General features: G+C 39.2%; 1 protein-coding gene and 1 pseudogene across 12 annotated transcripts in view; one reads left to right on the top strand and one right to left on the bottom strand.

Moving 5' to 3' along the window:
• The window catches only part of Dock3 (dedicator of cyto-kinesis 3), a 339506-nt gene that overhangs the window by 179884 nt on the left and 135702 nt on the right, over positions 1-23920 (top strand). For all 12 annotated transcript variants that reach the window (XR_001778834.2, XM_030244177.1, XM_011242872.2 and 9 more), the window contains one exon: positions 20090-20171. Coding sequence is in view for 11 of the 12 variants with exons in the window: in XM_030244177.1 (XP_030100037.1) it covers positions 20090-20171 (82 nt within the window). In the remaining variant the exon portion in view is untranslated. The remainder of the gene's footprint in view (positions 1-20089; positions 20172-23920) is intronic.
• Positions 3441-4644, bottom strand: Gm17205 (predicted gene 17205; annotated as a pseudogene).

The following is a 23920-nucleotide window of genomic DNA, read 5'->3' as shown; positions in this document are numbered from 1 at the left end:
AGCTTTCTTTCTACTTAAATGAGATGATTTGGGCCTGAGAACTTAAGAGCCACTGGAGAGAAATTTTCTTTTTAAACTATAGGTGAGCAATCTGTTTATTAAAGTTAACATTTTGTTTCCTTCTGCAGAAGAGGGCGTTGTTATAATGCAACTAGAGCTTATCTGCAGGTGCTCAGGCAGCTAATTTTAGACCATTCATTAAGTTCTGGTAAACTCCAGCTGTCTTAACTGTCCTGAGACATGGGCCTCTAGCCCATTGTTCAAAGTCTCAGAAGCCCAGGCTCAGAGTGAAACTTTGACTTTAGTTCTGTTCTGTAGCCTGTGGTTAAGGGTTTGCCTTCTGTCATCCATGAGTAAGGTCAGATGCTGTTGTCCCATGTTTATTATCTCTGTGTTCTGAGTTCACTGCTCAGGTGGGACAGACAATGCCAGTCAGTGTAAAAAGGAGTCAATGTGTCATTCTACAAATATGGATAAAAACAGTTTAAACTCAGATGTTTTTTAAACGTTTTATGTTCTTTATAAGAAATTGTAACTTCTGTGCATAGAGCATAAATTAGAGCACAATGACTCTTCTGACCTAAGTTCAGAAAATTCATTTACCAGGATATCAAGAGGGCACATCCTCTCAAAGGACTAAGGTTCCAACCTCTTAAAGGTACAGGTCCTCTTAATATCACTACTCTACGAAACACACCTTCAACATGTAGGTCTTTGGATGAGATTCGGTGTCTAAATCATCACACAGACTAATTCCCCTTCAGTTCTTTTTTCTTAGAATATGATTTATGCAAACAAAGATGTTACCAAACTTAAAATGAGATGAACAGATGAGGTGAACAAACTTGTTATAATCTTACAAGATAGACTCCCAATATGAAGTCTGTAGTTGAAAAAGTAGCACTCTAGAATCTGGATGAATTCATATTAAGACATTCTGTCCTTTCCCAGAGTCATAGGCAGAATAAATCAGAGAGCACTCATTCCCACCCCTAATCACAGTGTCTCCTGACTAAATGGCAAATTTGAAAAACAAAGAATGCTTGAATGAAAATATAAACATTAAAAGTCAAATCATCTGAGTTTAAAAGTTTTATGAATTTAGAAAGTTTGTTGTTGTTAAAATATATTTTACTAGGAGAGATTAAACTAATTCGTGTACTGGTACTTAAATTTAAAGCCTGTGTCTATTGCCTTTGGAATTTTAATGCCTGAAGGACTCTGTAGCTGGGTTCCCTAAGACACAGATTCTAGTGGTTGGAGGTGGTTTTGTGAAAGGAGAGAATTTTCTCAACAAGCTAGAACATGCATTTCTCTTCCCTAAGTAGTGTAAAAAAAAAAAAAAAAAAAAAAAAAAAAAAAAAAAAAAAAGATCTGCCAGACCTTAGATTTGCAGTTATTAAAGATCAGACTGGTCTACGTAGTGAGTTCTAAGACAGCCAGAAGCTACATAATGAGACATACATCTGTCTTGAACAAAACAAAAACAAAAACCAACAAAGCAAAGAAAACGCAACTAGAGACAGGAGAAACATAAGATCAAAGCAAACCTGGATGACACAGGAAGACTGTCTTCCAACAAACAAACAAGCATGCTCACAGAGAGAGAGAGAGAGAGAGAGAGAGAGAGAGAGAGAGAGAGAGAGAGAGAGAGAAAGTAAGTCTCAAGACAGAAAAGACTTTTAAAAGTAGATATTTGAATCCTCACATGGGAATGGAAACACTCTTAAGTACTTAGTTCTGTCTGGCCAGCCAGTTCATTAAGACTTATTTTGAGGAATGTATTGAACAGTGTTTAAAAGCAAAGGCAAGGCCCTGTGAGGGTAGTGTGTAGCTCAGTTGTAGAGCACATGCTTAGCATGTGTAAGCTTGGGGTCCAATCAATCCCTAGTGAGAGCTTACTTCCCCAAGACCCCAGCATCTAGGAACTGATGACAGTGCCAGCACAGAGTAGGGCAGATCTAGTGTCATAGAGCAAGAGATAACGGATATTAAGGTAGCCGCAAAAATAGATAAAGTTGTGAAAATAGCACAAACAATAGGAAGTTTGAGATTAGGAATGTTGTTAGCAGTTAACAGGAACCAGGAACCCACAATTATTGTTTGTTACCCAAAGGAAAAATTTGGGAAATGGGAGTATAATTTCAAATAATTAATATATATGTAGTCATAGCACAAAACCTCAAAATTTAGGTAGAAAAGAATATTTTATCTAAACATTGCTAAATAAATACTTTATTTTAATGGCATCTGCCATTGTGGCTGGCTGCTGCTTTTTGAGAGAGAACATTCTAGATAGTTTACCCTGGTCAAAGGAATAGATTTGAATTCACTTGAAATTAGATTCTGCTGATTATTCATCTTCAGTTTGGTTCATTATTACTAAAATGATCCCACCCCACAGAAAGTTATTATGTTTCATAGTGGTTCTTTAAATCAAGCTTGTAAAAGACTCTGCTAAATAGCTTGATTGCTCATTTAAATTTTCTACCTAAATACATAAAAGGATATCCTTTTCTTTCAAGCTCTTTTAATAAAAATAGAAATATTTTAAATTATCTTTAATGATTTTTACAGTTCAGTTGTTATCCCCCTCCTGGTCCACCCTCTGGCAGTTCCTCATCCCATTCCTTCAGTCTCCCAAGAGGATGTTCCCTCCTCACCCCACCCTATCCTCCCAGGCCTCCTCAAGTTTCTCCAGGGTTAGGTGTTTATTCAGCCAGTTGGAGTTCTCAGTCTTCTCAGTCCCAGCAGAATAGAGAGACTCATCACAGTTTTAGTGGAATATGGTAGGCAAGGGCTTGGGCCACAGCCTTACCTGGTTGTCCCTGCCTGTCAAGCCTCTGGGATTGCAGGCAGAGTTGTGGGAAAGGAAATGGAGCACAGGATATGGGGTGCAGTTTATAGTTGCTGGGTGTGCTCTCAGGCTAGTTACCAGTCTGTTTTTTAAAAAATGCTCAATATAGTAGTTGGGCTAAGGATACTTAGATTAAAGCAGTATGCTTCAATCACTATCAGACTACTGCCATAACTCACATATCTGGGGTGAAATGACCTTGGTCCGTGCAGAAGTTACATATATCACATGTTTGTCAAATAAACCTCATAAAAATTTCATATTTATAAGCTATAATATACTCATCTAGCTGTCAGCACCTTATAATTTTTTAGAAAAAATCTTCATTTTCCTTATGAATGTCAAAATGTTATACCATCATTTGTTTAAAAAAAATGCACATCCATATTCTGAAGTTACTTGGAAAATACTCTTGCGAATGGACTATAGAACAACTAAAAGTATATGTGGGTTTTGTTTACAACATTCTATTAAGTACAGAGAAATCCTAAGGAAAAGGGGAAACTATTTTGTGTAATGAGTTTAAATACAGCAGCTTTTGAACAGCAATGCTGAGAGGAAGCTCAACACATCAGTTTCCTCATGAAGAGGGTGGAAGAGGTTCTTCTAATTGTATTTTGGCCATAAAATTGCTTTCTTCAGGAATGGTTACTGATGCTGAATCATAACAAAGCATGTTTCCTGCACAGTGAAGAGGTCTGTCTGGGTCCTCAAGTGGACTATCATCACAAGATTCTGTCCAAGTGTTTTGGTGTCACTGAGAAAGAAAGTGAAGGGCAGATGCTGGGTCTGTGATAGAACAACTGCTCCTCTCTGAACTGCAGGAACTAGGGTGGCTAACAGATCCCTCATCATCTGCACAGAGGGAAACATAAGAGAAGCTGAGGGATCCAGCCTTTGAAACATTTCAGTTTTACACTCGGCATTTGCTATCTCTACACATTCCTCAAGTGTTTTGTTGAACATATTACAGGGAAGAAGCCTCATTCATGGATAATTCTTAGCATGGTGTACAAACTCCTGGATAATTCAAGCCTGCTCTATTAGGAGATCACAATAGATGCGAAATTCAGACAGTTTGGTTTTCAAAGATTACTAGTCTCCTGTTTCTTTTTCTTTCTTAGTCCTATTGTCAGTCAAACATGTTTTGGAGCTCCTAAGGGTAACCAGACACCTTGATTCTTGGTGGCATTTACTGCCCTCATGTAGAAATGCTGTGTACTGACTGGTTTTGTGTGTCAAATTGACACAGGCCAGAGTTATCACAGAGAAAGGAGCTTCAGTGAAGGAAGTACCTCCATGAGATCCATCTGTAAGGCATTTTCTCAATTAGTGATCAAGTGGGGAGGGCCCATTGTGGGTGGTGCCATCCCTGGGCTGGTAGTGATCCGAGTAAGCCAGGGGAAGCCAGTAACATCCCTCCATGGCCTCTGCATCAACTCCTTCCTGACCTGCTTGAGATCCAGTCCTGACTTCCTTTGGTGATGAACAGCAATGTGGAAGTGTAAGCTGAATAAACCCTTTCCTCCCCATCTTGGTTCTTGGTCATGATGTTTTGTCCAGGAATAGAAACCCTGACTAAGACATGCTGTTTTCCTGGAAATTGTTAATTTTATTCTTGTGTTGTCTGTTGAATGGGTTTTAATCTCACAAACTGCCATGTTTATACTTCCTTTGAAGACATCGTCCTATGGATGTTAGTAGGACAGAATTCCATTGTCTAGAATAAACCAACAAGGGTGCCAACATGTGAGATAGTTGGTCCACTTGTACTGAAACACCTCCATGCTCCAGAGCCTGCGCCACACAGCCTACAGACGCTGCACACTGTTTGGCCGACACAAGACACCAACAACTCTGGTAGTCGCTGTGCCCCAAAGTAGTCCCAGCGCCCACTGCCCTTCACAGGACTGCCCTTTCTGCTGCAACACTGCCCTCCTGTGTGCCCACCTATTTTGGATAAGTTCTTAATAGAGATAAGCATGTCTAGCCTTTGTCCTAGCAATTTCCTTCCTCATCAAACCCAAGGAAAATAAGATCGGTTGATAAAAATACTCAAAGAGCACCAGGTGGTGACACATGCCTTTAATCCCAGCACTTGTTGGGCAGAGGTAGGCAAATTGTCGAGTTTGAAGCCAAAATAAAATGTCTAATGAAAACTCATAATACCCAAAAATATCAATAGGAGAATGAGCAAATAATTGAAGTATGTTCACATAGTGTAATACTCATTAACAATTAAGAAAAATGACATCTATAACAAGAATGAATCTTAAAAGTCAGAGTTCATATAATACATGAAAATCTCATTTGTATCAGATTTAAGAGTAAGTAAGCCTAAAAGAACAACTCTGAATACTGTTTCTAAATGCCTCGGTATTTAGTAAGAATAGGTGGGTGTGAGGGTGTGAGGGGTGTGAGGGGTGTGAGGTGTTGGAGGGCCAGTAGCATTCTGTAACGAGGTTTGCATGGTAGTTACATAAGCAAAGTAATTGTTACATCCTTAGATTTGTATGTATTACTGTAAATAAACTATGTCATCAAAACAGAGACTTATAAGCTAGGCATTGAAAATGTTCATAAAGCTGAAGGACCTGAAGGGGTTTGCAACCCCATAGGAAGAACAACAATATCAACCAACCAGACCCCCAGAACTCCCAGGGACTAAGCCATCAACAAAGGAGTACACATGGCTCCAGCTGCATATGTAGCAGAGGATGGCCTTCTCATGCACCAATGGAAGGAGAGGTCCTTGGTCCTGTGAAGGCTCAATAGATGCTCCAGTATAGGGGAATCGAGGGCAGGGATGTGGGAGTGGGTGGGTGGAGGAACACCCTCATAGAAGTAGGATGTGATAGGGTGTTTCCAGGAGGGAGGGAAACTGAGTAAGGGGATAACATTTGGAATGTAAATAAAGAAAATATCCAATAAAAAAAAAAAGCAAACAACGACAACTAAAGTTACTATTTAACTTAGGCTGTAGCAGCTGATAAAAAAAAAAAAGAAAAAGAAAATGTCCATAAAGATACACATTCAAGTGGCATATTCTTAGAAATAAGGGAAGTATCAATTGACTATTGGTTGACTGCTGAGTCTATTACTCATAACAATAATGTAAAAGGAAAGGTCATGCTTAAAAGACCAGGTTTTAGACAAAAGGTTTACTTTGTCTTATCTTGCTGTTAAGACAGCATTTCACTACACGCAGCTTGCCTCTAACTAACCATCTTCCTGCCTCTCTCTTTCAAATGCTAGGATTATAGGCTATGCCATACTCCGCTTATGCCAGTAGACTTATCCTTTTCTGCATACTGACTTCAGTTCACAGTTGCCTGGGACAGTTAAATCAAGAGAACTTATATGAGTCTAATGTATAAGAAAGATTAAGAACCTTTATTTACAAGAACTGAATTAAGGTACCTGCTGAGTATTTAGTCAAACTACTCCATCTAGAATGTAGTTTAAGAACACTGGATGTAGTAACTTGTTAATAATATAGTACTTATTTTAAAACATTTACTTTTAAAACTTGGAATGCAAAAATAAGATGCTATACTTTTTAGATTCCAGGAAGTTAATACCTACTGAGCAGTGCCCAACCGAATGGCATCCGTTTCAGGCTTCCTTAGGCACTGACTTATAAGACCTCAGTTACCCACTGGTAATGGTAGACAGGTCCTCCTAGAAGCTGTACAATCCCCAAAACTGTTAAACTCTTCAAACATTGATACTCCTGAACAAATGCTCATTCCACAGGTTCCAAAGCTGCTTTTACAACCTCCCCCCATCCCCACAAATGTATACAATAGCCTTGAACTATGTAAATTGGATCGACTCCTGTTACTGAGTACTCAGATACCATAGAATGTCAGATAAATCACTGGACCCACACAGATGTCTTTACTGGCTTAATATGTATGTCTACTTATTTATTCATTCGTTTGTTTAGGTTTTTCAGGACAGGATTTCTCTGTGTTCCTAGCTGTCCTGGAACTTGCTCTGTAGACGAGGCTGACTTTGTGCCTCTGCGTCACTAGTGTTGGTTTTAAAGGGATGTGTTACCACCTAGCTCTATCATTCTTTTACACATTAATAGTGATACAGGATATGTTCTCTAATTTTCACACTCATGTTCACTGACCTCCATACCCTTCACAGCCCAAGCCCCTGCGGCCTAAACTCAGTATGATTCTGTCAGACCTTCCTTTTCTCCTTGGGTGTTGATTGTAGCCTTCTCAACTAAGCACCCTGGCAGTGTGTCCCTAAGGCTTCCCAAGTTGAATTCTTCCTTACTCTCAAGTCCCAAGAATTTACTAATCTCAAGTGTAGGCAGGCCCCAACTCAAGTTGGTATCCAGATTCAGCAGTTCCTATTCCTACTTCCTATTGAAGTAGGAGGTGGGCATGAACTTTACTCAGAGGAACTGGAGTGTCCCATATAGGTGATAGGCTAGCTAACGTGTTCTCATAGAGCACTCTAGAGCAAGGTGATGAGTACGAGAGTATAATGTACATTTTTGCTGAATTTCAAACTTGGATTTTCTGTTCACCTACATGTCCCACACCTCAAATTCAAATGCATATAAATTTTCTGTCTCACTTCTCTATATGCTCTCTGGTTGATTCTATCACATCCAGCCAACTGCTAAATCTGGTCAACTCTGTCAACTCTGTCTCCTTAAGTATATCTCAGATCTCTTTATCTCTTTAGTCAAACTAGCCACTGCTAGTTTTATTTATTTATTTATTTTATGTGTATAAATAACACTGTAGCTGTACAGATGTTTGTGAGCCATCATGTGGTTGCTGGGAATTGAAGTCAGGATCTTGGCTCACTCCGGCTCTGTTCACTGTGGCCCAAAGATTTATGTATTATTATATGTAAGTACACTGTAGCTGTCTTCAGACACACCAGAAGAGGGCATCAGATCTCATTAGGGATTGTTGTGAGCCACCACGTGGTTGATGGGATTTGAACTCAGGACTTCTGGAAGAGCAGTCAGTGCTCTTAACCACTGAGTCATCTCTCCAGCACTCCCCCACCTCCCATGCCACCATTCTAAACACTGGTAATTTTGTGCTGCTTCTGGGGTTGTGCTTTCAGGACTGAGCTAAGATGATTTGAAGGGATTTTGCTGTAGAATGCCTAAGGAGGTGCCCCAAGATACACATTTTGAACAAGCTTCTAACTAGTCATAATAAGCAAGTTTGAAGAATCCTTATATATGATTTCACAGTGCTGAACAACACCGTTGATTACCCTCCAGCTTCCCAGTGTCTTTTAAACTCATGCTCTGAGCATCATCGTGGGACAAGCTACATCATACTTCAGAGTCTCTTGACTGTCTTCTCTTCAAATTTTTTTTTTGTTACCATTACTACTTGCCAAATAATAAAAGGCTAGTCACATTTCAAGAGCCCATTTGAATACCTCTTCATGGCTTCCTGTTTTCTGCCCCAGCAGTTGGTCTATCTCTTTCTGTGTGAAAGGAAATGTATTGGCTCAGGACCCCAAGACAAAGTCCTCAGCACAAGGGAGATTTATTTGCCCTAAAGGGACAGAGAGCAGAAAATAAGAGACAAAGATGGGAGAAAAAGACAAGGTAGAAGGGAAAGGGAACAAGAGAGGTGGCAGGGTTATTTGTCTGGAAAGGGGACAAAAACTACCTCTGGATGGATGGGAGACAGATGTGGCCCATAGGCAAATGGCAGTTTATAAAGAAAAAGGAGAAAACCCTGTTTAAGAGGAAGTGTTTAATTTTTATTGGGCATGTTAATTAGTTGAGCCAAAGGAGGCTTTTGATTGCTTGACTTGAATGCTTTGATAACTGAACCTTGATAGTCATAGTCAGCCTTAGGAGGAAGAAATAGACCTTGGCGGCTAACTTTAGGAATGTAATCTCATGTCAGAGGGAATTGGGGTTGAAGGGCAAGGCCTGCTAGAACCATATTTGTCAGGCTGGACTGGCCAGAGTCCCTTTACTATGTGTAGCAGTTTTACATTATGTTTCAGATTTTGGCTTCTCTTTGTCTTATTAGACTCAAAAACTTGGCAAAGAATAATTTTGTTTTTATGTTCCTAGTTTAACGTGAATTTTTATTATTTTTTAAAATTTTCTGACTACTTTTTTCTTTCTATCATGTATTTATTTATTTATTTATTTATTTATTTATTTATTTATTTATTTATTTATTTATTTCACTACAGGTTTTATTCTCCCCGCCCTGTCCACTCTTCAACTGTTCCACTTCCCATACCTCCTCCCCACCCCTTGCCTCCATGAGGATGTCCCCACCCCCAACCCAACCAGACCTCTAAACTCCCCGGGGTTTCCAGTTTCCTGAGGGTTAGGTGCATCTTCTCTGATGAAACCCAGATCCAGCAGTCCTCTGCTGTATATGTGTTGGGAGCCTTATATCAGCTGGTGTATGCTGCCTGGTTGTTGGCCCAGTGTTTGAGAGATCTCGGGGAGGAGAGGAGCAGGTAGGGTCTCAGTTAATTGAGAATGCTGGTCCTCCTACAGGGTTACCCTCCTCCTCAGCTTCTTCCAGCCTCTCCCTAATTCAATCACAGGGGTCAGCAGCTTTTATCCATTGGTTGGGTGCAAATATCTGCATCTGACTCTTTCAGCTGCTTGTTGGGTCTTCCAGAGTGTGGTCATGATAGCGTCAGTAATAGTGTCAGGCCTTGGGACCTCCCCTTGAACTGGATCCTACTTTGGGCCTGTCGTTGGACCTGCTTTTCCTCAGGCTCCTCTCCATTTCCATCCCTGTGAAGGAAATGATAATAATCTCAAAAAATAAAATCAGTTTAAAAATTCACATGAATTTTATTTTTTTGAGATTATATCATTTCCTCCTTCCCTTTTTTTCTCCAAAACATCCTATATATCCCTCCTTGTTCTCTTTCAAATGCATATTGTTATATATGTACGTGTGGACATTCACTTACTCTCTCACTCACTCACTCTCTCACTCACTCTATACTCCTAAATATAACCTGCAGAGTCTGAATGCTACTTAGGTACGTTTTCAGGACTGACTGTTTGGTATTGTATAGCCAATTGGTGTTTTTTCTGGGAGAGACTATTTCTCCCACTCTTAGCATTTTGTTGTTGTCTGTAGTTCTTTGTTTAGGGTGGGGGCCTGTAGTCTTTCCTTTGCCCACTTTAACATTCTGTTGTTGCATTTGATTAGTTCATGTTTAGTCACTCATGTTAGCAAGACTTTATGAGTGTAACTTTATCATGGCTAGGAGACACAGCCTCACAGCAAACTCCCTGATCTGCTGACTCCCTAATTGTTCTGGTCTTTCTGCAATGTTCCCTGAGCTTTAAGTTTGGAAATTGTTTTGCAGATGTATCTATTGGAGCTGCGCTCTATAACCTGGCATGTTGATTAGTAATGGTTTTCTGTCTCTCTGTTTGTTGCAAAGAGATATTTCCTTGATGAGAGATGAAGACCACACTTATCTGTAGGTATAAGTATAGTATTTAAAATGTAGGTAGGGATTATGTTTGTTTAGTAAAGTGATGGCTGTAGGTTCTTTTTTAAGGTCCATAACTTCACTAGCCTGGGTAGTTGGCTAGATTTCCAGTACCAGCCCTGATTTCCCTCTTGTTAAAGCAGGTCTTAAATCCAATGGGAGCTGTTAGTTACCACCAAAGTACGTATGCCAATATTATATCGAGGGAGAAAAAGTATGTATACCACTATTATAACCGTAGGGATATTGTGTCATGCTAGTTGTTGTAGTTCATAGGCATCAGAGCTAAGCAAGACTGTTGGTTAGTTTTCTCCTTTGGAAGCTTGCATAGCTTCGGTACAATGAAAGCTAATTCTCAGGGAGAAGCCATTCTGTGCATGATGTCTTCAGCAGTAGAGACTTACCTTTACCTCTGTGGAAACAACAAAGGGTAATAGCAGTATTCTACGATGTTTATAGCAAAAGTATAGTATCTTTTGGACAACCTGACCAACAACTCCAAAAAAGGGCTTTACATTCCTCATCTTGTGGGTTTTGTTAGATGGTCTTTGAATCTTCAAAGGAACATTGTCAACCCAAATGAGAAAATATTGTTTAAACTATATATTTATATATAAATACAAAAACATGTTTATACACAGACTTATGTATTTCAGTGTTTATTTTAAGTAGATAGTTAATAGCTTTGTTTTTTGTTTTCTGAGACAGGGTTTTTCTGTATAGCCCTGGCTGTCCTGGAACTCACTTTGTAGACCAGGCTGGCCTCAAACTCAGAAATACGCCTGCCTCCCAAGTGCTGGGAATAGCTTTGATTTTTTTGAGTTTATCAAATATCCTTACTGTTATTTTTACCCTCATCACTCCTTTCTCTGTACTTATCTCCCTCCTTCTCCCTAATAGAGTTCTCCTTTTCTCTTTCCCCTGTCAGATCACTTGCACCCTTTTGATCTCTCTCTATTGCTTCCCGACCCACCTATCCAAGGAGCAGTCCCTTTTTATTTTCCTAATTTCTGCAGTTATTCGGGATTTATACTCACATCTGAAGATTTGGATCTAGAAGCCTCTGATATATTTCTGGATCTGAATTGCCTCACACAATACAATCTTTTTCTTTACCACTGAAAATTATCCCATAGAGCAGATGTACCACATTTTCATTATCTAGTTAGCAGTTGAAGGACATCTAGGTTGTTTCCTTTTACGTTTCCTAGCTATTTAAATAGAGCAGCTATGAACGTATCTGTAGAGTAGAATGTGGCATATACCAAGGAATAGAATAGCAGAGTCATAAAGTAGGTTTATTTTTAGCTGTTTGAGAATTCTCCCCACTGATTTCCATAGTGGCTGCACCTGATTGCAGACCCACCAACAGTGATGGAGGGTTCCCTTTCCCTCATACCCCTTCCAGTATAAGTTGTTGGTTGTTTTTTGTTTGCTTGGTTTTTTTTATTTGTTTTTGATATTTGCCATTCTCACTGGGGCAAAATGAAATCTGAAAGTTGATTTGATTTGAGTTTCCTTAATCACTAGGGATGGTGAACACTTTTTGATATTTTTCTTAGCCTCCACACACCCCCAGGTTTTGGGAACTCTCTTATTAGGTACTGGCCTTTTTTTTTTAATAGGTCACATGAATTTTTATTCTTTGTGTATTGAGTTCTTTATATACTCTTTATAATTGAGAGTATTCATCTGTCAGATGTACAGCTGGCGACAATTCTCACGCTGTGGGCTTCCTTTCCACTCACCTGATTGGTTAGCTACACAGAAGGTTTTTCATTTTATGAGGTCCTTCTGGTCTGTCATTGGTTTTAGTTTTTGGGCAAATGGAGTCCTGTTCAGAAATTCCTTTCTTTTTACACTTAGATCATGTAGGATAGTCCTTGTGTTTTCTTCTAGCAGTGTCATTGTTTTTGGCTTCACATTTGGGTTATTGATACATTTGGAGTTAGTTTTCATGCAAGGTGATAGATACACACCTAATTTCATTCTTCTGCATGTGGACATCTGATTTCCCCAGCAGCATCTGTTAAAGATGCTTTTTCTGACACACAGACACACACAAACGCACACACACACACACACACACACACACACACACACACACACACACACTTACTTTGGTGGGCATCTTTGTCAGATATTTAACAGCTGAAGTTATGTATACTCATGTTTGGGTCTTCAATTTTGTTTCATTAATGGACTTGTCTGGTTTTGTGCCAGTACTATATTTTTCTTATTACTCTGCTTCTATAATTTATTTTAAGATCAGGAGTGCTAATCCCTCCAGCATTGTTTTGTTTGTTTGTTTTTACTTCAGGATTGTGTTGGCTATCTGGGGTCTTTTGTGGTTCCATATGAAATTTTTGACATTTTTTTTCTGTTTCTGGATGAGGTTGGCAGTGGGTTTATAGCATTTATTATGCTGAATTATGTTTGCTGTAGATCTACAATTTCTAGGAAATTTATCATAAAGACATGTTGGATTTTGTCAAAGACTTTTTTTGCCTCCATTGAGATGATCATATGATTTTTGTCTTTAAGTTCACTTATATGTTTTATTACATTTATTGACTAGCATATGGTGAACCATCCCTGCATTTCATGGGTAAAGCCAACTTGACCATGATGGATACTATTTTTTATATATGTCCATATTTTGTTTATAAGTATTAAAAGTTCATCAGAGATATTGCTAGCCTATAGTTTTCTTTTGTTGTTGTGTCCTTACCTTATTTTGGTATTAGAGTGAATCTGACTTCATAGGAAGAATTTGGGAGTGTGTTGGCAAATATTTCTGTAGGATTGGTAGGTTCTGGAGAGAAGATACTGGTTTGATCTTTCATATTGTTCATATTTGCAATGAGATCTGAGCATGTGGACTTCCTTTGTTCTAAGAATGATATAGATAGAGCAGTTTGGGGCAGAAAAGAAGATGTGCAGGCAAGTTGAGCCTAATATAGGAAATAGCTTGGGTGACATGAAGTCAGGTGAACAGAAGAACTGAACTGGTATACAGGATGTGTCTTCTGGTCCAAGCCTGAAATGTCTGGGGTAGATCTGCCTGTGTGAAGAAGATAGGTGTGGTGTGAGAGGTTGTGAAGTTAGAATATGGATTGAGAGGTAGGTGGAGTGGGTCCCAGAGGGAGTCCAAGAATTGGTTATTGTGCAAGCAGGACTAGCCAGACTAGGCCTAGGCACAGGATATGGGGTCCAGATTACATCTGTCTGGTTGGAGAGAGTGTATGCAGGGGAGAGTCAGAGTCAATGGACTAGACCTGGAGAAGGGTGTGGTGGTCTGGGTGGGTGAGTAGGTTGGGTGAAGTGCAGCAGTGTGTGAGTCTTGGTGGAATCTTAAAGGTAAGTTGCTATGCAAGCAGGGATGACCTGACAAAGCCAGGGCACTGGATGTTGACCCCAGGATATACCTGGCTGGTTTAGGAGGGCATATGGCAGAATCACCCAGCTCTACCCTGGAAAAGGATGTGCTGGATTCCAGCTCTAAAAACATGATGAAAGTCAGTGACAATTTGTTGAAAAAGTAAAAGGGCAAGGGCTGGGAACATTGTAAGAAGACCCTGCATTTGTTACAGACATGTTCTGATGCCACCAAAGTAGCTCTGCTCTTTAGTTTCTCCTGTGTTGATGAACAGTAAGATTTTGTTGAAGAGAAGAGGAAAGCAGAAAATAAAAATGAATATGGAGGCCATGGCACTGGGCTCTCATTGCTTTTATGAAACAAACCCTTTGAGCATGTTTGCTCTATCTGTGATAATGTGCCGGGGAAACTGGAGGAACTTGAAAAATAAAGCTAAGCGATCTAAGTTAAGAAATGACTCTAGGAGGAAATATTAGATTTCCTAAAATCTGCAGGATGTACACTGTAGGACAACCTTGGGGCTACTTGCCAGTTTTCAAGCACCTGGCCAGTTATCATGAGAGAGGTGCTAAGTGGTGAGCATCTGTCTCCAGGGATTGCCAGACATGAAGCATAGCAACTAAACTGAAAGAGCTGGGAGAGAGAATTCAACTGATTTTATTTGAGGAAGCTGAATGTATTTCTGAAACTAAGTCTTTAGAAAGACTGCAGTTAAGATGAGCAGTTTTACAGAAGTGGATGCTCACAGTCAGCTAATGGATGGATCACAGGGCTCCAAATGGAGGAGCTAGAGAAAGTAGCCAAGGAGCTAAAGGGATCTGCAACCCTATAGGTGGAACAACATTATGAACTAACCAGTACCCCGGAGCTCTTGACTCTAGCTGCATATGTATCAAAAGATGGCCTAGTCGGCCATCACTGGAAAGAGAGGCCCATTGGACACGCAAACTTTATATGCCCCAGTACAGGGGAACGCCAGGGCCAAAAAGGGGGAGTGGGTGGGCAGGGGAGTGGGGGTGGGTGGGTATGGGGGACTTTTGGTATAGCATTGGAAATGTAAATGAGCTAAATACCTAATAAAAAATGGAAAAAAAAAAGATGAGCAGTTTTGCCTTTTCCTCTGTACACCTCATTCTCCAAGCTTCTGCTGTAGGGGTGAATTAATTGCCAGCAGTGAGGTATAGGAAACACAGTGCCACACAGGAATTAACAGTGTTCATAAAAGCAAGTAATCCTAAAATAGAGATACATTAGGCTTGTCACAGATTCAAATTATGGAATTAATTTGTAAGACTTGTTTTATAATATAAAATTAATGTAATTTCAAATAGTGTCTGTCCCTAGTTCATCATTATAAAGACAACTAAATGTAGCATTCTCTTTCAATATATCTCACTAAAGAGAAAAATTGGGAAGACAGTAGTACATGCCTGTAATTTGATCACTGGGGAGACAGAGGCAAGAGGAACATGACAAATTTGATGCCAATCCAATCTACATAACAAGTTACAAGCCATCCAGGAATACTGTCCTATTTCAACAAAACAAACAAGAGGGAGAACACTAATCATCTCTCTTCTCTTGAAAGAGATCGAGTAGTAAATCAAAATATTTAACTTTTGTTTAAGAGAAAGAATGACTTATCACTGTCATGTGAATATATTGGTGATGGTCAAAATCTATATGTAGGGCCAGGTGTGATAGTTCATACCTTTAATTCTGTTATCATCATCATCATCATCATTATCAATTATTTTATTTATTTACATCCAAAATGTTGCTCCCTCCCAATCCCCCCTTGGAGAGTTCTTCCCCCTACTCTTCATCACTTTCACCACTGAGAGGTTGCCTTCCCTGGGTACCCTTCCTTGCTGGGGCATCAGGGCTCTACAGGATTAGGCTCATCTTCTCCCACTGAGGCCAGACAAAGCAGTCCTCTGCTACATATGTGCCAGAGGCCACGGATCAGCCTATGTGTGTATGATCTTTGGTGGCTTAATCTCTGGGAGCTCCCACAGGTCCAGGTTAGTTGACACTGTTGGTCTTCCTATGGGGTTGCCATGCCCTTCAGTTTCTTCAATCCTTCCCCTAACTCTTCCATAGGGGTCCCCATTCTCAGTCCAGTGGTTGGCTGTAAGTACATGCATCTATGTCAGTCAGCTGCTGGGAGAGCCTCTCAGAGGACAGCCATGTCTGCAAGTACAACATAGCATCAATAATAGTGCCAGAGTTTGGTGTCCACCCATGGGACGGATCCCAAGTTGGGCCGGTCACTGGATGGCCTTTCCTTCTATCTCTGCTCCATTTTTGTCCCTGCATTTCTTTTAGACAGGAGCAATTTTGGGGGGAAATCTCTGAAGATGAATGTATGACCCCATCCCTGCACTGGGGGCCCTATCTTTCTACTGGAGGTGGTCTCTTCAGATTCTATCTTACCACTGCTGGGCAGTTCAGCTAAGGCTACCTACAGTGAGTCCTGAGACAACACCCCCATCCCAGGTCTCTGGTAATTTCTAGAGGTTCCCTCTACTCCCTACCCCTGGCAGCTGCATATTTCCATTCATTCTTCTTGCCCTGTTGGCTTCTCTCCTGTCTCCCCCCATACCTAATCCTATCCCCCTTTTCTCCTCCTCCCCTCTTTACCCAGGTCCCTCCCTCTCTCTGCCTCACATTATTATTTTGTTCCCCTTCTAAGTGGGATTGAAGCATCTTCACTTGGGCTTTTCTTCTTGTTTCATCTCTTAGGTTGTGGGTTGTAGCATGACTATTCTGTACTTTTTGGCTAATATCTGTTTATCAGTGAATACATACTATGTATATCCTTTTGGGTCTGGGTTACCTCACTTAGGATATTTTCTAGCTCCATCCATTTGTCTGCAAAATTACGATGTCCTTCTTTTAAATAGCTGAAGAGTATTCCATTGTATAAGTGAACCACATTTTCTGTATTCATTCTTTGGTTGCTTCTAGCTTCTGGCTATTATGAATAAGGCTACTATGAACATAGTGTACATGTATCTTTGTGATATTGTGGAGCATATTTTGGGTATATGCCCAGGAGGGATATAGCTGGGTCTTCAGGTCTACATCTGATAGAGGGCTAATATCCAAAATATATGAAGAACTCAAGAAGTTAGACTCCAACAAATCAAATAAGACAGTTAAAACATGGAGTTCAGAGATAAACAGAGAATTCTCAACAGAGGAATCTTGAATGTCCAAGAAGCACTAAAAGAAATGTTCAACATCCTAAATCAAAATGACCAAAGCTTCCACCTTATACCAATCAGGACGGTTAAGATAATAAATCAAGCAATATCACATGCTGGCAGAGATGTGGAAAAGTGGGAACACTCCTACATCACTGGTGGGATTGCAAACTGGTACAACTACTCTGAACATCAACCTGGTGGTTTCTCAGAAAATTGTAAATAGTCCTACTGGGCCCATACCTTTAATTCTAACTCTGGATAGGGCACAAGAATGTCTGAGTTAAATAATACTCCTCTGCATAGTGAGTTCCATTCCAGCCAGGAATATACAATGAGATGCTGTTTAAAAAAAAAATTCTCATGAGTAAATTTGACTCTTTTGACCATAATTACTTTTAAACGTCTGAGGAATATAAGCAGTTATTCAGCTTAATGATATTTTCCCCCACTTACTTTCCATCCCTATGTAGTCTTTGGTAAAGAAGCTATTCAAATCTTTTTCTATGTTTTTGTCTTTTCCATGTGTATGTGTGTGCAGTATATGTGTTTGCATATATGTGGGTACAGTTGTATGTGGGAATGCACATATATGTGTGTGGAGGTCTCAGGTTGATGTCAGTTGCGAATCTTACTTGATTGTTTTCCATGTTTATTCTCTCTGTCTCTGTCTGTCTGTCTGTCTGTCTGTCTGTCTGTCCCTCTCTCTGTCTGCCTGTCTGTGGCAGGGTCTCTCTCAATTATATCTTGAGTCTACCAGAGTCTAGTTAACCATGCTACTCCACGGATTTTCTGCCTTCTGCCTTCCAAGGCTGGAGTTATCAGGAGAGGCATATTGATGTAAATTCTGAGAATCCACATTTCTGTCTTCTTTCTTGCATGGCAAGCACTTTAACCATTGAACCATCTCTCTAGTTCCTTTTTCCATTTTTAAATATATGTTTCATATTATTGAATTGAATTCTTTATATATTTTCAGTACAATCCTTTCTTAGATGAATGCTTGCTAAACATTTTTCTCAGAACCTCATTTCATTTTCTTAGCATCTTGTTTCATAAGGAGATAGTTTACACTGTATAAAAATTAATTTACCATCCAGGCAGTAGTGGCACACGCCTTTAATCCCAGCACTTGGGAGGGAGAGGCAGGCGGATTTCTGAGTTCGAGGCCAGCCTGGTCTACAAAGTGAGTTCCAGGACAGCCAGGGCTACAGAGAAACCCTGTCTCGGAAAAAAAAAAAATATCATGCCTGTGATTCGTGATATCTTTTTTTTTCTTTCCTTTTTGGTTTTTCGAGACAGAGCATCCCCTTGTCCTTCCCTATTCATCTATGTTGTTCTTCTTATGCCTGTTTCTTAAATCCCACAACTTTTAGGATTCTGACAAAAGCCTCTTTTCTTCTCATCCTGAGGGGATCCTTGGCAGGTATCCAGGCAGGGAATGGATCCTAAGAAGAGATAAGAATGAAAACCCCATGCAGATTGACTCCATCAATTTGGATCAGAGTTTGGGGAGCTTTAATGACAGGCAGTTTATTCCCAATGGATTTAAGCCCAGTATGATTTGAAATCAAAAAACAAAAAACATTTCCTAATGTAATGCTATCCCTGTTGTACAAGGAAGTGTAGTAATTATGCATTGAAACGTAACTGTTCATATGTGTATGTCATTCCTTCCAAGAATATGAATTCTAGAGATAAGCTACCTGTACTAGCTTAAGTGCCAAGGGTTAGGCCATCAAGTAGATAGCATAGAGGTCATTTACACTATTGGCCACCTCTGGTCCTGGTTGTAGGAACTTGATGTGTCCTGGCCCAACAGATAACTCAGATCACCAGACTATTAATCACGTTCTGTTCTCAGCTTTCTGCATAGAAGAACAGCTTTTTCATGTTCCCCATTAGAAAGACAATGGAGTGTGCTTACCATTCCTGGTTTCTCTGAAGAGCTCTGTAGGAGGATCTCAAGGACCTCCAGTGCTATGCTCTTCTCATTCTGTATGTATTCCTTTCTTATTCTCATTACTCCTCCTAGGAGAAGAATCTCAAATTTACATCTTTTTAAACTTGACTCTGTACATCTATCTACTAGGTCCAAAACCTTGTTGAAACAAAAGTATCTTGTATATATTTTGTTCACATTTGTCTTCCCATGTTTAGTGCATAGAACCTCATAGTAATTTATAACTGTTTACTTAGGGAACAAGTATATATATATATATATATATATATATATATATATATATATATATATATATATATATATATATATATATATATATATGAAAAACTAATCAAACTTAAGAGCATGTATTCTAAGTATAATATTTTAATGCTACCTTTTTGCTAATATTACCACATTTAATAAGTATAACTAGGCACATAGAGAAAGTACATTTATATTATAATCACATAATTTGTTTCGACTGTGACTTAGTGTTGCTCTTACACTTGTTAAGGAGCCTCAGGAGAAAGAGGCAGGAAAGGAGATTTTGATCTGGAATGGGAAAAAATTTAGAGAGCCAGGGAATATTTCTCTAAATTTTGCAAATGCTGTTTCTGATGTGTTTTATTCCATAATTTCCTACAGGAATAGTCTATATGAGTTGAGAATAAAATATTTACTAGGTCTGTTAAATTCTGATTACAGAAAGAAAAAATACTTATAAAGACTTAAAGTTTAAAAAACTGTATATAATACTGAAAGCCCTAAAAAATTCTCCAGGGTTATATATAGGAAGATATAAGCTGGATAATATAGCTTCTTTTTGATCTAGTACGATACATCTTTTTACAATGACCTGAGTCATGTCAAAGAATATATCCACTGCAATAATAGGTATAGGATCAGACCTTAGCTTCTTTGAGGAGAACTTATGGAGGAATATAAGCTTGTTGCTACTCTCAAGAAGCTCACAACTACAGAGAGACCAGACACACAACCTCAACCAATAGGTAAACAACATCTATGAGGAGGTTAAGAATAGCCATTGCAAATTGCTTGGCACAACAAACAAATAAGGTATTTTGCCAGTACACATGTTTTCATACTTGCCTAGTAACAATAAGCTATTTCATAAGCATTTAGGGATTTTTCTGTATATGGCTAGAATATGTAGTTCGTTATATTTTTCTGTCTCTTTCTTTCCTACATTTCAGTGAACGGTTTCTGGTGAGACTGAACAAGAATGGTGGGCCAAGGAACCCAGAGAAGATAGAACGAATGTGTGCCCTTTTTACAGTATGTGCAAATTCTCTTTATTCTTTATGTGTTGACTCTAACCAATGGCCTGCTGTATGGATATTGTCACTCTGGAAACAAGCATCTGTTCATATCCCCTCATTCCACTGGTGAGAATAGAAATTGAGTTATGTTTCCATCAAGTTTAAATGAAATATTAGTAGAGAACTTCAATTAGCTATGATTTTAATTGAAATTTTATTTGAAAAATCAAGTAGTTTTTACTAATGTAGATGTTATAAGCTATTGCATACAAAATCTGTGGAGTCCATGGTATCCACCAGATGTACAGATTAGAGGAGCCTTTTAGTAAATGCATGTAAACTAACCAGTTCTCTGTTACATAGCAAACGGAGTATCTTTTCTAACTCTCATCTGCACTTTAGATTTTCTCAAATAACTATGTTATTACTCCTGGTCTCCACTCATGAAACCAGATTTGCTCATTGAAACTAAATCTCATGACTAAATCTCAGAACACTGCCTTTTGTGTTCTCTAAATCAACTTTATTTTTATTAGGTAAAAACTGTCTACATTTATTTTAATTAATATATTGAAGATGAAAACAGAATGTGACACAATTTAAAGCACTTGGACTCTTGTAGGTTCTTTGACCTATTTCAGTGATAAGTAAGATATTCCAAGCTCACTGGCTAGGCGTAGTTGGCTTGTGTCTGTTAATAAGTATCTATTACTTAAGATAGTAATATCTTTAAGTAATATCTTAAGTAATACCTATTACTTAAGATAGCAAGATGCTAACAAAACCCAAACACAACACAAGAAAAAGTTTCCTGAGCTTAAGATGGTGTGATAGTCTCACAGTGTTAATGGCCTTGCATGTGGCCTATGACTGGTAGGTGGAAAGACATCTTACAGCAGCTGACTTGATGCCTCTTAAAGGCAGTGAGCATTTATCTGAAGATCTAACATGTGACTAATTTCTTCACCCGATTTCAGATCATATACTACAACTTAATCTTTCAAAATGTCAAATGATGGTACTGCAGAATGAGAAAATAAATTCACAGGAATAGCTTCCACTAAAGATGCTCTCAGTGACCCCCATATAGGAAAAACACATGCTGCAGATATACAGCAACTGTAGCTAAGCTCAAATAATATTTGTCCGTGTCTGAGCTCAGTGTCGAAACCTTACATTATCTCCTAGAAAATGTAAGAAGAAGGAACAGAGAAAGCAAACCCATGACAGTTATTGAGGGAGTTAAAATGCCTAATCTGGAAAGAACAATACATTCTACTCAGCATCAAATGGATGAAGGAAAGAATCTAGATTGCAGTGAATGGGATTTATGTTAACTGAGGCCTTTTGAAGCTAGAGGGCCTGACAGCGGTCTCTTTGAGGCCTCATTTCTAAAACAGAAAGAGAATGTCTCAGAAGAGGCTTTTCTAGACTTTGATACCCTTATATTTTCTGGTAAAACAAGAGAAATCTTTATACCTGTTTATCTAAGAGCTAAATGTGTGAATACTCTCTTGTTGAATTCTTACATATGAACGATCCTTGTCTCTTGAAAATTGAACTTTATTATGAAGATTTTCCATGTAATCACAGTCAGAATTTTTATTTAGCACGTTATCTGTATGTGCCCAGAGACCAAAGCTGTGGCATCACGTGCATAAATAGAAACTCTGCATGACACACATGATATGCCCCTCTTCTGCCACAGTGCTGTTAAGTATGCTATTGTGCAGTTCCCTTCGTAGTACAGCCTGGACTTCTACGGTTCCCAAGCATTATTAAAGGAGTATTTACAAAGCTTTAAGAAGTATTTTAGTAATTCCTTGAGAATTCCATACAGGTTCTTTTTATCATATTCATCCCCTTCCCTGAATTCAGCCATAGTCATACCCACTTCTTCCTACCCCAGTTTTGTGTCCTCACTTAAAAAAAAATAAGTACAATTTGTGCTTCCTGTATACTCCTGGTTGTGTGGCCACACGATGGGGCACTCTTGATAATGATGCTAGACACTTAGAGTGTGTTAACACTAATTTAGGGTATGTAGATGGAACTGTTTCCTTTGAAAATATTTCCAACCTTCTACATACTTAAGTAACATGTAAATTTTAATCAAAGAATGAACATAAAATCTATGCTTTGCCTCTAATTTCTAATATTATATGATATTAAGAATAAAAATAGTATTACCTTGAAAGTATTTAAAATTCCATTTTTATTTTTATTAAACTTTAAGATTTATTTTATGAGTATTTCACACACACACACACACACACACACACACACACACACACACACACACACACACACACACACACACACGCAGCATGCGGAAGCCTGGTACCTGTAGAGGTCAGAAGAGGACACTTTATCTCCTGAATCTGGAGTTCATATGGTTGTGAGCCACCATGTGGGTTCTGGGAACTGAACTTCATTCTCTGTAAGAACAGCAAATGCTCCTAATCACTGATCTATTTCACTGGCGCCTAAAATTGCATTTTTAAATTAGAGAAATGTGCAAAATGGAGTCCAATACATCCATTTAATATTAAAGGATAACTTTCATATAAAAATATATCTTTATGATGCCAGAGATACCTATTATGTTTAATAACCTTTTGTAACTTACTTCAGTTACATTTTTAAAGAACTTGACAGTGTATGGTAACCATTTAGAGTCCAGAACCTCAGCCTGCCCTTTCTGTGTGATCTTTCCGTGTCTTCCTGCTTCTGTTACTTGTTCAGAGCCTTTCAGCAGGACAGAGCTGGGACTGGAGTAAGACAAGCAACACACAGAGTCCCCAGAGGGAGAGGAGCCTCTTTACATTTTGTGACTTTGGTTGCTTCTTTGTTTCACCTTAATTCTAGTTCAATGAAAGGATATAAGTCAAGAAACATGGTGACTGCATTTATAAGCTAATCCAAAATCATGAAACTGCTCTTTTTTCCTTTCCTTATTAATAGAAAGACAAACACATGAAACCACCCCAAAACGCAAAGATGGACAAGAAATTGAGCTGAGAGAATCAATCTTTCTTTCTCTTCCTTCCTTCCTTCCTTCCTTCCTTCCTTCCTTCCTTCCTTCCTTCCTTCCTTCCTTCCTTCCTTCCTTCCTTCCTTCCTTCCTTTCTTTCTTTCTTTCTTTCTTTCTTTCTTTCTTTCTTTCTTTCTTTCTTTCTTTCTTTCTTCCTATCTATCTATCTATCTATCTATCTATCTATCTATCTATCTATCTATCTATGTATCTAATATTGCTTTATTTATTTACATTCCAAATGTTGCCACCCTTCCTGGTACCCCCTCCAAGAATTTTTCACCCTAATCACACTCCCCTTTGCCTCTGAACAAGTGTTCCCTCACCTACCCCACTCACCACACTAACCCACCCTCCCACTCCCATCCCCACACACATCCCCCTTCCCTAGGGCATCAGGTCTCTACAGGATTAGGCTCATCCTCTCCCACTGAGGCCAGACAAAGCAGTCCTCTGCTACATGTATGCCAGGGGCCACAGATCAGCCCATGTATGCTCTTTGATTGGGGGCTTAGTCTTTGGGAGCCCCCAGGGGTGCCAGCTAGTTGATACTGTTGGTCTTCCTATGAGATTGCCATCATCCTTCCCATAACTCTTCCATAGGGGTCCCCAACCTCAGTTCAATGATTGGCTTTAGGTATCTACATCTGTCTCAGCTGCTGGTAGAGCCTCTCAGAGGACAGCTATGTCTGTAAGCTCAACATAGAATCAGTAATAGTTCCAGAGTTTGG

Source organism: Mus musculus, chromosome 9, assembly GCF_000001635.26.
Source record: "Mus musculus strain C57BL/6J chromosome 9, GRCm38.p6 C57BL/6J".
In the NCBI taxonomy this organism is placed as follows: domain Eukaryota; kingdom Metazoa; phylum Chordata; class Mammalia; order Rodentia; family Muridae; genus Mus; species Mus musculus.
This window is presented reverse-complemented; position numbering and strand designations above follow the sequence as displayed.